At 46.4% G+C, this 14848-nt stretch overlaps 1 protein-coding gene across 1 annotated transcript in view; it reads right to left on the minus strand.

The window, feature by feature from the left end:
* Fam114a1 (family with sequence similarity 114 member A1) overlaps window positions 1-14376 on the minus strand; it is a 68839-nt gene extending 54463 nt beyond the window's left edge. Inside the window, exons 1-2 of the mRNA XM_052198812.1 lie at window positions 14306-14376; window positions 3278-3636 (exon numbers count right to left, since the gene is read on the minus strand). Coding sequence (XP_052054772.1) covers window positions 3278-3628 — 351 coding nt within the window. The 5' untranslated portion in view covers window positions 3629-3636; window positions 14306-14376. The remainder of the gene's footprint in view (window positions 1-3277; window positions 3637-14305) is intronic.
* Between the last annotated feature and the right edge of the window lie 472 nt (window positions 14377-14848).

Here is a 14848-nt window from a genome sequence, read left to right on the forward strand (position 1 = left end):
TCTGTACTCCCGAGCTTCCCTTTGCAAGTACTTGTGGCATTAACATTGGAATTCTTCCCCATAATGTTTCTTTACAAACTGCTATGACCTGTGCTGAATAAAGATGACATTTTAAAAATCTTAAGTAACACTTTTTGGTGATGACAATCTAGAGAAACTTGGACTGTGGAGGTGGGGAGATGGCTCAGGTGCTGAAGCACCTTCAACACAAACATAACAATGTGAGTCCAGATCTAGTTGTATGTCTCTGTAACCCTAGGGCCAGGAGAACAGAGACAGGCAAGTCTCTGGAGCTCACTAGCTAATTTAGCCAATCAGTGAGCTCTGGATTCAGTGACAGATATTGGGTCTAAAAGATAAGATGGATTACAAAAATATAGGAAACTCAAGCTTAACTAGAGCTTGTTAACCTCTAGCCTCCACACATATACACACATGTGCATAAGCACTGTCATGCACACACACACACACACACCCCAGAATCTAGGGAAAACTTGACCTAGGATGCGTCTTTTAAGGGTTGCTGGGCTGATATATCACAAAGTCTTCTGAGAACAAGGACTACTCTCAAACAGTACCCAAGACTCCCTGAACTGACAAGGGAGACATACCTGATCCTCAAGCTTGGTTTAAATAAATGTTCCATTGAAGGCTTCCCTCACGCTGCAGCTATAACTGCTTCCATATGACTGCCTGCCCTAGTTAGACTGCAGAAACCATGCAGATGCCACATTTCTTGGATTCTTGATGGCACGGAGTTGGTAGAGGTGTAAGGAGGTGTCATGCTAATATCAGAGACAGAGACTCTCTCCCACAGATGCTTTGAGTAAATCATGCAGAAAGACTTAGCTCCATGGCTTCTGAGTCTACAGGCCAGAGAAGGAGTCCCACAGACAGATGGTTTCCTCAAGAGCATAAAGGATGTGATCCTTCAGAGCAGTGTGATGGGAAGTCTTGGCCGACAACATGACAGGATAAAGATACCATAGGAGAGCCTAAGGCTCGTCTCTGAGTGTGACTGATGGTGTTTCCAGAGACAATTAGACATGAGGGTGCTGACGTAATGAGTGTACTCATCCCTTGGTGGATTCACATTAAGGCCTTAGTTGAAGATGGTAAACACAGGGAGTCTCTTGGGGCATATCCTTGGGAGCTAGATTGGTTCTGGCCTCTTCCTGTATCTTCCTCCCTGTTTCCTGTCTGCCACAAGGTGAAACACATCCTCCGTCACATGTTCCTGCCACTGTGATGTTTGGGCAAATCGATCATGGCCCAAGTCCTCTGAGACTATGCATCAAAGTAAAAACTCCCTTTCCTAAGGTTGTGCACAGCAACATGAAATAACTCACAGTCGTCAACTTTGCTCTAGCCCTGTCCTGGTCACACCATCCCATTTGTCAAGGTATGACACCCACCTAGTCAGGTTTTACAAGCGAATATAGCAGCAGGGTCCAGGGACAAAGTAACTGTGCAGATACAGATCACCTAAGACAGACATTAGGCACAGTGTGACAAAGTTTAATGTGTTCTTAAAGATGCTTTTCCTACAGAAACTTTTTTACAGGGTAAAAAAAAACTTTATCAGGCTTAGATACTTTAGGACCTTAGATACTTTAGGAGCTTGACTGTTTTCCAATAGAATCTGACATTCCTAAGGAACCTGTATGTAGGAGCCAAGTAACCAATTTAGAAATGAACTTTCTATTTTAAAGACTTCCTTCCTCCTTGCCTCTCTATTATTTTTTTGTCTAAAAAATTTATTTTTACCTGGATTGATAGAATTATTTTTATCGTTGCAAGAAGATTGTTTATAAATATCAATCAAAAGGTGAATATAATAAATGACCAGTATTTGAAGATTAGGTGCAAAATGGATTACTTCTAATATTAACTTAAGGAACTCAGGATAAGAATCTAAGGAAGAGAGAGTAGAATGTTCTTTTCTGGTAATTCCTTAAGTGAGACTAAATCTACCTCTAAACAGAAGGGTTTAAATTTGACCTCAAAAACTCCTCCCTCTACAAGGGGGTGTGGGGACCAACAGGGAGACACTGGCTTAGCTTATCCTGCAGAGGGGCAGGTGCAAGCACTGAGGGGAGGACCACCAAGTGAGCACTGCTTCCGGTCCCCTGGAAGGTGACACGTGATAATAAACTTGTGGTCTAAATGTTGAAGGTCTCTACAGTAGACCTTCACTTATGCAGCACAGCTCTTGTGGTTTTCCAGAGACTTCTGGTCCTTATCTGGAATTATTAAGACCAACACAATTACACACACACACACACACACAACTGAGGAGCGCAGGACAAGCTCCATATTTTCCTTGAGCTTAGGTCTTCATCTATCTATCAACTGGAGTGGGAAATTCCTAGCTTGGGACCGTTGCATGGAGAGAAATGCAAGCCAGGCGGCCAGAAGAGCTCCTGGCATACAGGCTATGTCCCAGTAATTGACGGTTCTCGTGACTCTTAACGCGATGATCAAAATACAAATATTCACTCCACAAGTTCCTCTTCTCAGTGTCTTCCTTCCCACCACAGAGCATGTTTAAGGACAAATGTGGTGTCACTCAGAATTCTCGAGTCTCTGCAGCAGGGGTTTGCATAAAGTGTTGTGCTTGGTGGGTTGCATATGGTGTCACTTCGGAATATGGTTTTTCAACTTCCCTCTGAAACTTACATTGGAATCTAATTTCCAGGGAGAATAAGAAGTGGGACCTGTCGAGACTAAGCTAGAAGACCAAGGGTGCAGCTCAGCGGTGGGGAACCTGCCTAGAAGGGGAGGGACCACAAATTTGATTCCCAGCATTGAAAATAAACAAACACAGGTGATTGGGCCTCTGCCATTGCAGACAGGTGAGTCCATCCCTGGGCTTAATGCATCAGTGAGTTAGACTGAGAACAGGGCTGTTATGACAGCCGTCATGAGGTGTCTCATGCACAACTATCTCTTGTCAAATGATCCCTTTAGTTACCTTGGGACACTGCTAGCAAGAAGGTCATTGCCATATATATAATTTATACACACACATAAATACATAGGTGTATGTGTATATGTATACATAAAAGGGATATGCATATGTATACACATACATATATGCATACGTATACACATACATATATGTATACATATACGAATATGCATATCCCTTTTATGTGAGTCAGAAAAATTTTTTTGATAACTTATCCAGTCCATGGCATTGTGTTCTTAGCAACAGTGGCCAGAGACTGGATGTCAGGGAGAGTTTAGGTTAAAATATGGTAATTTTTTTTCTTACCGCGTCATTCTGTTCTTTCAGAGGTATTTCAGATCCGGTGTCTCCCTCAAGGCTGACGGAATCAATGCACTCAACCAGGGTGTCTTCAGTGACTTCTCCATTGAAGGGAGTCTCGTCGGCAGTGCTGGCCTTGGGCTGGTCTAGAAGCCCTGTAGGGGTGGTCTCTGCACTCACAGCTGTGGTCTCAGGCTGCTCTCCTGTGTGGTCAGCTGGTGCTGCTGGCTCATTTGAAGCTGTAGCTGGACCACACTGCACTTGTGATGCATCTTCAGCAGGGGACTCACTGTTGGGCATCTCAGTAGCATCTTCTTCGACTCCATTGGCTATGGTGTCACGAGCATCATCAGACATTTTAATACCTGCAAACGTGATCACAAACACTTGTGTTGGTAACATTCATTCAAAAGGAACTGAGTTATGCCTAGTAGGGGTAAACTCTCTTCTACCAGGAAGTAACTCTATGTGTCCTTTTGTAGGTAGACTAATGGCTTATAAAGATATCTATTTTTTAACCCTGGACCTTGTGTTTTCTTGCATGGCAATAGAAACTCTAGGTGCTACTGAGGATCTGGGCATGGGGAAGCTGCCTTCATTTCTCTGGTGATCCTAACATAGTGACGAGTGTCCTTACTACTCTTCACCACAGTGGCCATGATGGAGAAGCAGATGGCATGAAAGTAGAGGCAGAGACTGAAATGATGTACTTTGAGGATGGGCAGGGGTGGGGTGGGGGTGGTGTTGGGGGACTAGGGCAGCTACCAGAGACTGAAGAAGACAAGAAAGCAACTCTCCTCTTCGAGAGTCTAGGAGGACCCAGCCCTGCCACCATCTTGATCTAAGCCCAAGAAAAATCGGTGTCTGACCGAGTCTGACCTCTGTACTGTAAGAGAGTGAATGCGTGCTGTGTAAGTAATAGAATCTGCTGTAAGAGGATTTGGGGCTCGTGGCAGACATGGTCAGACATGGCTCAAACTTCAATTCGGTCGCTTACTCAACGTATGCTCTCTCAGCATCAGTTTTCTGGTCTGGAAAAATGATTTTGAGGACAGCCTGGGCTACCTATGAAGAGACTGCATCTCAAAAAAAAAAAAAAAAAAAAAAAAAAAAAAGAATGGTACCAGCAGAGTTATCCCAGACCCATATGGTGGAAAGAGAGAAGAACATCCTTCTGCGAGTGGTCCTCTGACTCTACAAGGGAATCAGTGCAAGTGGGAACCCTCCACACACAACCAATGAATGAATGAATGAATGAATGAGAATATTTTATTTGAAGAAAAATGTATCTGTGAACTTGATTAATAAGCTATGAAGTTTTGCAGCATCGTCAACACGCACAAGGACTTACACACGGCCTCTGGTGACCACAGTCCTTCGTAACAGGCTTCACACACTACTTGCTTGTTGTGGTTCTCAAATACCCACCCCCATTCCAGGGACACAGAACGGACGAGTGGCTGTTTTAGGGGCTCAAGGGAGGAGGAATGGGGAGTACTTGCTAACTCAGAGGAGGGTTCTCTTGGAGGTGACAAGAATATTCTACAGTTGAGGGGTGTCTGGCTGTATAGATGTGTTAATACACCAAAAACCACTATCCAGAATGCCTAAACACAGGAAACTCCACAGTAAGTGGATTTTATGATTTGTAAATTATAGCTTAATATGGTGATAAATAATTCTCATGGCCAAGTGGACATCTCTCCGTGACTTACTGTTTCTTTCTTTTTCTTTCTTCTTCCCTTCCATCCTTCCTTCTTTCCTTCCATGCTCCCTCCCTCCCTCCTTCCCTCCTTTCCTTCCTTCTTTCTGTTTTTTTTTTTTTTAATTAGACAGAGTTTCTCTGTGTAGCCCTGGCTGTCCTAGAACTTACTCTGTAGACCAGGCTGGCCTCACACTCAAAGATCCACCAGCCTCTGCCTCCCGAGTGCTGAGATTTCTTAACAGCAGGTCTCCTTGTGTATTTCTTAAAACAAAACCTACATTTCTCCCATTAACAGGCTTTAAATCTCAGTGATATTGTTCAGGAAAACTTCCCCCTCTTTAGAATATATAGTATATAGAAGTCACAGACTCTAAAGAGAATCTACTGCGGCCATTTTCCTAAGCCAGTATAATTTCTCACTTCATTCTAAATGCTTGTCTTTCAGTCTTCAGACAGGCAGTTCTCGCCCTGTATCAAACAAGCTTATTTGCAACAGATGGAGATCATTTCAGAAGCCCCTAAATGGTCAACACTTGTCTATGGGGGTGTCTGGCCCCAGTTAATACACTGACAACGCAACTCTTACACCTAAGACCCGGAGATACTGTGGAGGGGAGGGCAGAACGATTATAAGAACCAGTGGACCAGGATGTCTGCTGTGAGATCATACTTTCCATAGAAGTCAGGGAAGCTGCCCCAAGAAATCCTAACAACATAGTCACCTAACCAAGACCCGGGTAATGGTAACACCAGCTGGCCTGCTGGAGTGGGAAACAGAAGTCTCACAAGCCTCCGCCCCTAAATGAAGAGCTACAGGCTGCTGAGGAGACAGCCTTCTTCAAGGATGAGCCCCCTGATAGGGGACCCAATCCCAAGCAGTCAGCCATAAGCAAACAGACACAAGAGCAACACTACATGGACGCAGCAGGTACGTACACATGTGTATGCATATATTTACATACTTATGCCTATATATGTAATAATATTAAAAGAAGAGGTCAGGAATTTGAGGAGTGGGGGCCATGTGAGGAGGGGGAGAGAACAGTGGAAGTGATGTGAATAAAGTACTCCTGCAGAAAACTCTCAAATGAAAACTTTGAATTAAAACAGAGACTATAAAACACCCAGAGCTATGATTTACTGGTCGCTCACCGTAGCCAGGCTATGCAAATGTATTGTTTCCTGTGAGGTATGGTTAGCTCCATTTTCCAGATTAGAAAACTGAGGCTTAGAAAGCATATCTTTAGTAAATGATAGAATTAAAGTTCAAGAACTGTCTAACCTTGAGACTGAACCCCACCAGAGCTTTGATGTTCCAAAGCCACGCCCATTCCCCACTTCTCTCCCCTGCTGGGTCCTCAGGGTGGAGCTGCTTCAGAGCTCCATTGCTGGGTTTTCCTTCTCTCTTCAGCGGAACCAAATCCGCATCCTACTGTTCTGCTGTCCTGGATGCATCATAAGGGCTCTCTCTTCCTAGATCCCTTGAGGTAAAGCCACACACTTCCATCCACGGTCCGATGCTCTGATCCAATTATGCTTAGCTCCCACTATTCTATTCCAAACATTAAATGAGACAAAGTATGGAGTACTACTCAGCTAGTAAAAACAATGAATTCATGAAATTCTTAGGCAAAGGGATGGAGCTAGAAAATATCATCCTGACTGAGGTAACCCAATCACAAAAGAACACACAAGGTATGCACTCGCTGATAAGTGGATATTAGCCCCCAAACTTGGAATACCCAAGAAACAACTCACAGACCACATGAAGCTCAAGAAGAAGGAAGACCAAAGTGTAGATACTTTGATCCTCATTGGAAAGTGGATCAAAATACCAATGGCTCACAACCAACCAATAGACTGACCATAGGAGCAGCTAGAGAAAGGATCCAAGGAGCTGAAGAGGTTTGCAGCCCCATAGGAGGAACAATAATATGTACCAACCAGCATCCCCAGAGCTCCCAGGGACTAAGCCACCAACCAAAGAGTACACATGGAAGGACCCATGGCTCCAGCTACAAATGTAGCAGAGGATGGCCTTTTCAGACATCAATGAGAGGAGAGGCCATTGGTCCTGTGAAGGCTCGATTCCCCAGAATAGGGACGTGCAAGTCGGGAAATTGGGGGGGGGGGATGGGATGGGGGGTTTTCAAATAAAAAATTAATAAAAAATGCAGACACATTCACAACAGACTGCTGCTGGCTATAAAGATCTGAGCCTCCACAACCGCAGGGCCCAGAAGACACGCCCTTCACTAAAGCTGTGAGACACAACACGGTGGGAGGAGCAGCGGTAACTTAGAATGGCTTTACCTTTCCCCTCTCCTTCACATCCTCCGGGTTGAAGATGCTGCTGCTCAATTGCATGGACTAAACCTAAGGGGTTTAAGTGGGCCCAGAGCAGCGTGGTTCCCAGAGTGGCACTGAATCACTGATGGCCAGGTGAGCTGGAGGTAGTTACTGTCGTGGGCAGCAGAGACAAAGCAGTTTCTGTGGTGGCAGGCATGACTCTACGGACTTTGGTACTGGCTAATCAATCAGATAAGATATCTGCTAAGTATTCGTTCTCCCTGTCTTTGCCTGATGCGTTGTTTTGCTAACATATTTAAGGTCCAGGTAAAACCGTCACTTGTTCATTCTTTGTGTCTCTCATCTAGAGTTAATGTTTCTTCTGAATTCCCAGAATGCTTTGCTTCTGCTTCATCTTGGACAAACAGAACTAGCTGAGTAAAGTTACTTGATGTGTTTTTCTTATTATACTGAAAATCCAAAAAAGACAAGGATCTTGGCTATATATAAAGTATTATATTGATTATGATTGCTTATTTCAATTATCAGTTAATTATAATATATTAATATGTATATATGTTAATATGTGTGTTTCTGCTAATATATTAGGAAGCTTAAGAAACATGCTCGACACTTAAGACTGCACAGAGAATGCCTCTGCTCTTGCAGCAGGTGGTTTCAAATGACGCTGTGATGAGACTTTTTATCCTTCACATCTCAGATGTGTTCTGTCACTACAATAAATTCCTGAGATAATCAGTCTGTGGAGATGAATTGCTTTGAGTCACATCTCGGGAGGTCCCTAACTTTGGAGTGACGTCACACATTGTAACATGAATGGATGTCACTCTGTGGCTGGTACCTCTTACTTCATAGTCAGGAAGCAAAAATAGAAGAACTGGGTCTCCCTCTCCTTCAAGGGCACAGCTCCAACGACTGGTATTGCTACTACCGGGTCCCACCTCTGAAGTTCCCACCTCCCTCTTAGTGCCAGGTTAGGAACTAATCTGTAAGTCCATGGGTTTTGGGAGGAAACTCTAGGTATATACGTTCTAAAATTAAGTTAGGACAGAGAAATGGAAGTGGGGTGATTGGGGAATGGGTGGAGAGAAGAGGGCTTATGGGACATATGGGGAGGGGGGAACTGGGAAAGGGGAAAGCATTTGGAATATAAACAAAGAATATAGAAAATAAAAAAATCTCTATTTAAACCAAAGTATGGACATTTGGGATGTCAACACTCCTGTAAGCAAGTCTACACTAGGGAAGGCAAGGTTTTTCACGTTGCTCTGGCTGGTGTCTGAGGTCTAAGGCAGGCAGTTCTAGCTGTGAGAGATCAAGGGGTCTGTCTGAAACCTTGCTGAAGCAGTAAAGATGGCTCGAGGCCACTGGGCTGAGAGAGGATGTGTTGGGTCACAAGAGCAAGATGGGACAGCCTGGACATCGGGGAACACTTGAAAAGGCTTTGTCAGTGGGGAGCCGATAATGAAAACTTCTGTGTGCACTGGGCCTGGCCAGGAGTAAGGGGTTGGCAAAGTGCAGCCTGCTGGTCAGATCTTGCCCTTTGCCTTTCTCTGCCTGGGTAAATAACATTTTATTGACCTAGACGAGCCTTCCTGTTCACACGCGGTTATTATTTCTCGATAATGGCGGATCATTGCAGAGGCGGAGCAGCCCATGTGGCTGTAAAGCCACAGAAACAGAAATACTTACTGTCTAAGCTGGCACACAGACCACCGTCTAGTCCCAGCGCGGGATGGGGGCCTAAGGAGTAAGAAAAATCTCTTTCTTACTCTTGTCTTCTCGCCCGATCTTCTGGATATAACCTAGAGAACAGGCTCCAGAAGAAAGAGCAAGCGCATCCACACATCCACACAGTTTTTACCTGTTTTTTGTTTGTTTTATTTTGGTTTTGTCAACTACCGCCAGTCATAGACCTTATCTGATATTTTTATTTCTTTGTAAACTAATTTGAACACCCCTATTATTAATCTGGATAATTATGAAGCTCCAATCAGCTGGGCGGTGGTGGCGCACACTTTTAATTCCAGCACTTGGGAGGCAGAGGCAGGTGGATTTCTGAGTTCGAGAACAGCCTGGTCTACAGAGTAAGTTTCTGGACAGCCAGGGCTACACAGAGAAACCCTGTCTTGAAAAAAAAATGGGGGGGGGGGGAAGAAATTCCAATCAACTTCATTTTCTTTAGCTTTTTTTTTTTTTTTTTTTCTTCTTGAGACCAGGTCTTCTAGCCTCAAACTCACAGAAACTGGCCTGCTTCAGCCTCCTGAGTGCTGGATAATCCCTGCCTATGAGAATGAATGTGGTTATGATAATCATTTGTGGGCAAATGAAAACTACGATGGATGCTTCCATTATTAGAACACTCACAGGTATCCTAATATCCTGTGGCATGTGCCATACAGCCTATGTGCCTGATAATAAATTTTAATTTATATCCTATGATGATTGGCTAATATCTACGTGGCTCAGCCTAGGCACACAATCTCAGAGGCCTTTAGTAAGCATTTACAGTTTATCACTGGGTGTCTATCCTTTGAGAGGCCCCAGCCTTCATCCTCTCGGATCAATGTTTTAGGGTTTTTTGTTTGTTTGTTTGTTTGTTTGTTTTTTGGATTTGGTTTTTTTTCGAGAGACAAGGTTTCTCTGTATAGCCCTGGCTGTCTTGGAACTCACTCTGTAGACCAGGCTGGCCTCGATCTCAGAAATCCGCCTGCCTCTGAGTCCCAGAGTGCTGGGATTACAGGCATGCACCACCACCACCACCGGCGTTTTAGGGTTTTTAAGGGTATGGCAAATCGCATAAGCCTGGGCAGAAATTTATTACCACATGGCACGACAAGTTAATAAGACCCGTGCTCCCATTAGAAACAAAGTCCTGGTGTCCTCTGTCCTTCTATGTACGGGTCGAAGACTGAATCAAGCCCCACAGCCCATGGTCCTTGGGGGCTGGGCTTTGCTATGGCTTCTTGCTGACTGCAGAACTCTAAAGCCTGGAGCTAGCTGGGCTCTGGCTCAGCCCTGGCTCTAGGATACAGGATGATGAGGAAGGACCGCAGGCTTCCAGGGACAGGCTGGAACCAAACCTGGCTGCCAGCACGCATGGAAGTATTCAGCAGAAGTCCAGAGAGACTCACGGGAATATCGTTTGTGAGGGAGAGCAGCAGAGGGCAGGAACCACAGGCCTCAGCTGCCTCTGGTGGCCAAATGGCCTTCAGTTAGTCCACCTAACGTACAGAAAGGCTGCTGCAGGTAAAGGTCTCCTCTTGGTGTCTGTGCTGTGTTCAATCAACAGCAAAAACCAGCCCTTCCGTAAAGAAGTCTCATCCCTAAGGTGTTCCGTGGGGGTTGTTAAAATAAACTTGCAGAACGCCTACACTGTACAAAGGCCAAAGTGATTATGGGGACAAGTCCTGTTTTAACTTCTAATTATCTTCCTAATGTGTATTCATTTAATTATTTTAATCTTTTCTGTTTTCTGTTACAGGTCTGATTTTTCTTTATTACCTACCAAAATAATGAACAAAACAATAATTTATCCCCTTTTCTTTCTTTCTTTCTTTCTTTCTTTCTTTCTTTCTTTCTTTCTTTCTTTCTTTCTTTCTTTCTTTCTTTCTTTCTTTCTTTCTTTCCTTTCTTCCTTCCTTCCTTCCTTTCTTTCTTCCTTCCTTCCTTCCTTCTTTTTCTTTTTCTTTTCTTTTTTTAAGATGGGCTGTCATTTATATATAGGCTAGCCTTCTATATAGCCTGCACCTTTGATTCTCCTGCGGTCCCCTCCAGAGTGTTAAGAATACAGGCATTCCCTCACCAGCACACCTGTTTTATGCACTGCTGTGGATACAACTGGGACTTCAGGCATACTAAGCAAGCACTCTGCAAACTGAGCTACAGTCCAAGTCCTCCGTCTGTTTGTTCTGACAGACCTTCACTGCTTCTGGATGATATTGTGATGAAAACGTGTCATCAGTTTTAAGACTGTGCCCTTTTGTCTGTCTCCACCAGAAACTGTGCTCTAAATGGACAGCAATTTCTGAGCAGGGACTAGGACAGGATGCAGGGACTCGAGCGAGCGCCGTGCATCCTGGGTAGGTGCTGCTCATCCAATCTGCACCGCTGGAAGTGTCTTCTGATTTGGGTTTGGATCTCTGATCTCTGCAGCCCATGTCCGTGGCTTTGACCCACAGAAACAAGGAAGCCGCTTCAGGAAACTCCAAGGAGAGGAAGGGGATGCATAATGAAGCCATTGTGGGCCGGGAATAAGTTAGTTTTTCATGAGCAAATTTATTCATCATCTACCATGCCCTTAGAACCACTGGAGCGGCTATCTTATGGCAGCCCAAATAAGTGTGGAAGGCATGGGGACTACATTTCAGAAACGAGAAATGTATGAGGCGCTAAGACAGAACCATTGAAAAGCCACCCAGAGATGGTCTGTGGCTCAGTGGGAGAGTGCCTGCCTAACACGCACAAGGCACTGGGCTGGATTCCTAGCACTGAAGAAAAAATATTAAATTAAAAGGAAGGAAAACTAGAGAGAGAACTATGCAAAACAGCATAATAAACAACGCCCTGAACTAGAGCAAGGGAGAATCTTGATCATACCTTTGGCATGAATATTCAGGCTGGTGAGCATTATGTGCAAATACAGAAATGTCAAGATGTACATCTGTGTGTGTGTGTGTGTGTGTGTGTGTCTGAGACCAGAGGCTGCATGGAAGAACAGTGAGGTGGATTCTGAGGTGGGAAGCCCAAACAGTGGCCCTGGGTCTGACTGCAGAATCTCTTTGTAGGCAAACAACTCACTCATTCTCCCAGGGCTCCTGCTCCGCGCTCTGTCAAGCTGGAATGGATAACCTGATCTGGAAACTTTGTTCTCAAGTCCTGACTGCAGAGAAAACTGAGGAGAGGGTTTCGAGGTTTTCATAAATCTAAATTTATTGGAAGTAAAGCTCTGTCTTTATCGGGCCATTTAGCACCCGTGCTTTTCTTGGTATTAAAATGTCATGAAAACGTAGTGACAGTAGATGGCTTACTTTCTCAGTGGCCTCACTTGGTGAGATCCAAACGTGGTTACATGATACTCTGTCCCAGACTGTCTCTCTTACTTTTCAAAAGTGTGGCTCAGAGGAGAACCAGGGTGAACCCACAGAGGAGAGGCTCCCAGATCTGTCCAGTCTTCACCGTGCACACACTCACCGTGCACACACACACTCAGACCTCAGGCCTGTCTCTGTACCTGGCAGGTAATTTTGGAAGACAGAAGAGAACCGTATTTGTGCTGCTTATGAACTAAGTGGGGGCTAGAGGGATGGTTCAGCGAGTAAGAGCACAGGCTGTTCTTCCAGAGGACTTGCATGGGTTGGGTTTCTAGCAACCACATAGCAGCTCACAACCCTCTACAACTCCAGTCCAGGGGGTTGGGGAGAGGGGGGGAATCCAACGCCATCTTCTGGCCTCAGTGGGCACTGCATGTATATGGCCCACAGATACACATAAGCAGGCAAAACACCCACCCTCCCACCCAAACACAACTGCTAACAGGGGTGTTTGTGTGACCCTTCACAGTCCAAGGCCACCCTATCTCTTGTAACTCAGCACTTACACTCCTGTCTCCCCGCAGTGGTCCTCACTGCCCACACTGCCCTAAACCTCCAGGCTGTCTGCCTCCACTCATATTCATATTATGTCTTCCGGTCAGGCCATTCCGGTTCCCATGACTACCCAGCATCTAGTGTCATCCTTAACTTTGAAGTTGCTCTTTGTCTACTCCACAACCTCCTAAAAATTAACTGCTCCTGTGTCTCTTCTTCTGAGACTTTCTCAGACTTCTCTAATTCTTTTAGAAGTCTTTTCTATGTCACCTGTCAAGCCTGCGAGGCATGAGACCTTGCTTCGCTCTGACCCGCAAATATTTACTCAACTGAAATATACTGTGCTTGATATTGATTTGAGAGAAAATGATGATTCACATAAGCCTGCTCTGATGAAAGACATAGCTACTTACACATCTGAAGCCCCAAGATTCAGGAAGCTCCCCTACCCCCGTTCCCAAATTCCTTCTACACTGGGTCACTTGTGCTTCAAATCCCACCCTTGGCGTTTCGTTCTATCGCTGGCAGCTTTCAGTGTAAGAAGTTAATCAGAACATTTCAGGATTGATAGAGGAAATGAAGGGGAAAGCCTGGGAACAGGGTCTGGGGATGAAAGACCCTCCAGCAAGCCAGGTAAGCTAAGGGAGGCCTCTCAGGATGACCATCAGCTTCTATCAAGAGGTTCAGGGTGCCCAGATAGTGCTCCCGTGGTCTGCTGAAAGTCCTCCTTCTTTAAGAAAAGTCAGTGAAATCCAAGTGCGGACTGACTGACGGCTGGGAAATACTCACCAGATTCCTTGGAGAAGACAAGCCGGCTGGGTAAGGGGTCTGCCTTTGGGGTGGGGAAGGGGAGCCCAAGAGGGTCCTGGGAATGTACACGGTGCTAGCCTAGGGTGTTGCAGGGGCAGGAGCGCAGGCATGGGGGCGGGGCACACAGGGAAGGATGATGGACCAGGATGGAGGTCAAGGCCTGTGCTCGGTTTTCCCAGGGGGAGAGCAAGCCCACCCTAGGAATGGAGGTCTCTGACTAGCAAGAACTGGATCCCTCAGAGTGCTGGGAGGACCCTACCGCCCGCCCCAGACTTGGGACACTTGGGGAAACTTTCCAGACTGGCTTGTGCCGCGCCTCTGGCAGCCGAGCTCCAGGCGGGACGAGGGTGCAGACCGGGCGTGCGGGCGTGTGGGTGTGTGCATGAGCGTGGACATAGAGCGACACACACTCACACACACACACTCACACGCCCGCACCCACGCAGGGCCCTCGGCCGCGCCGCCCGCGCCTCCCCACCGACCTTCGTCCCCAAGCAAGTTGCTCTCTCGGGACCGTGCCTGGCCGGCGACTTCTCACGACCCGCGGCGGACAGGGGTCGCGGCGCTCTGGTCCCCTCCCGCCCGGGAAGGGGATGGGGAGAGGGCGCCCCGGGCTCTTACCGCTTGGCTGGCCGAGTGCGCGCGGGAGCCCCGGGTCCCGCCCCGCCACGTCGGCAGGACCGGCGGGGACGCGGCCGCAGGGGAGGGACCGGCCGAGCTGCCCCGCCCCAGGCCGCCCTCCTCCGCCCCTGCCCGGCCCCACTGCGCCCTGACCTGCTGCGAACTCCCGCTGTCCCAGCTCGGTGGTCCCGGCAGAGGGACGGGTCTCCTGCCTTCCAGTACAGAGCACGGGGAAGCCCTGCACGTTCTAAGGAAGGAGCCCCCTAGCCTCACTGTGGGATTCCCGGGTTCTAAGTTAGGTAGAATTCTCTGACCACGTCAGCGATGGGAGCGGGATGGGATTAGAAACAAAAATAAAAAGAATCAAACGAGCCACGCTTTCTAGAAGGCCAGCTTGGAAATATGGATCAAAGCCCAAATCCATTTCCTTTGGCCAGGGAATTGCACATTTGCACATCTGCGTTTGGCGTGGAAAAATGTATTTGTCCAAAGCAAATAAAATCTCATATTCATTCTCTCTCTCCCCCCGCTTCCTCTCCCTCT

The sequence above is a fragment of the Apodemus sylvaticus genome, chromosome 11 (assembly GCF_947179515.1).
Source record: "Apodemus sylvaticus chromosome 11, mApoSyl1.1, whole genome shotgun sequence".
Lineage (NCBI taxonomy): Eukaryota > Metazoa > Chordata > Mammalia > Rodentia > Muridae > Apodemus > Apodemus sylvaticus.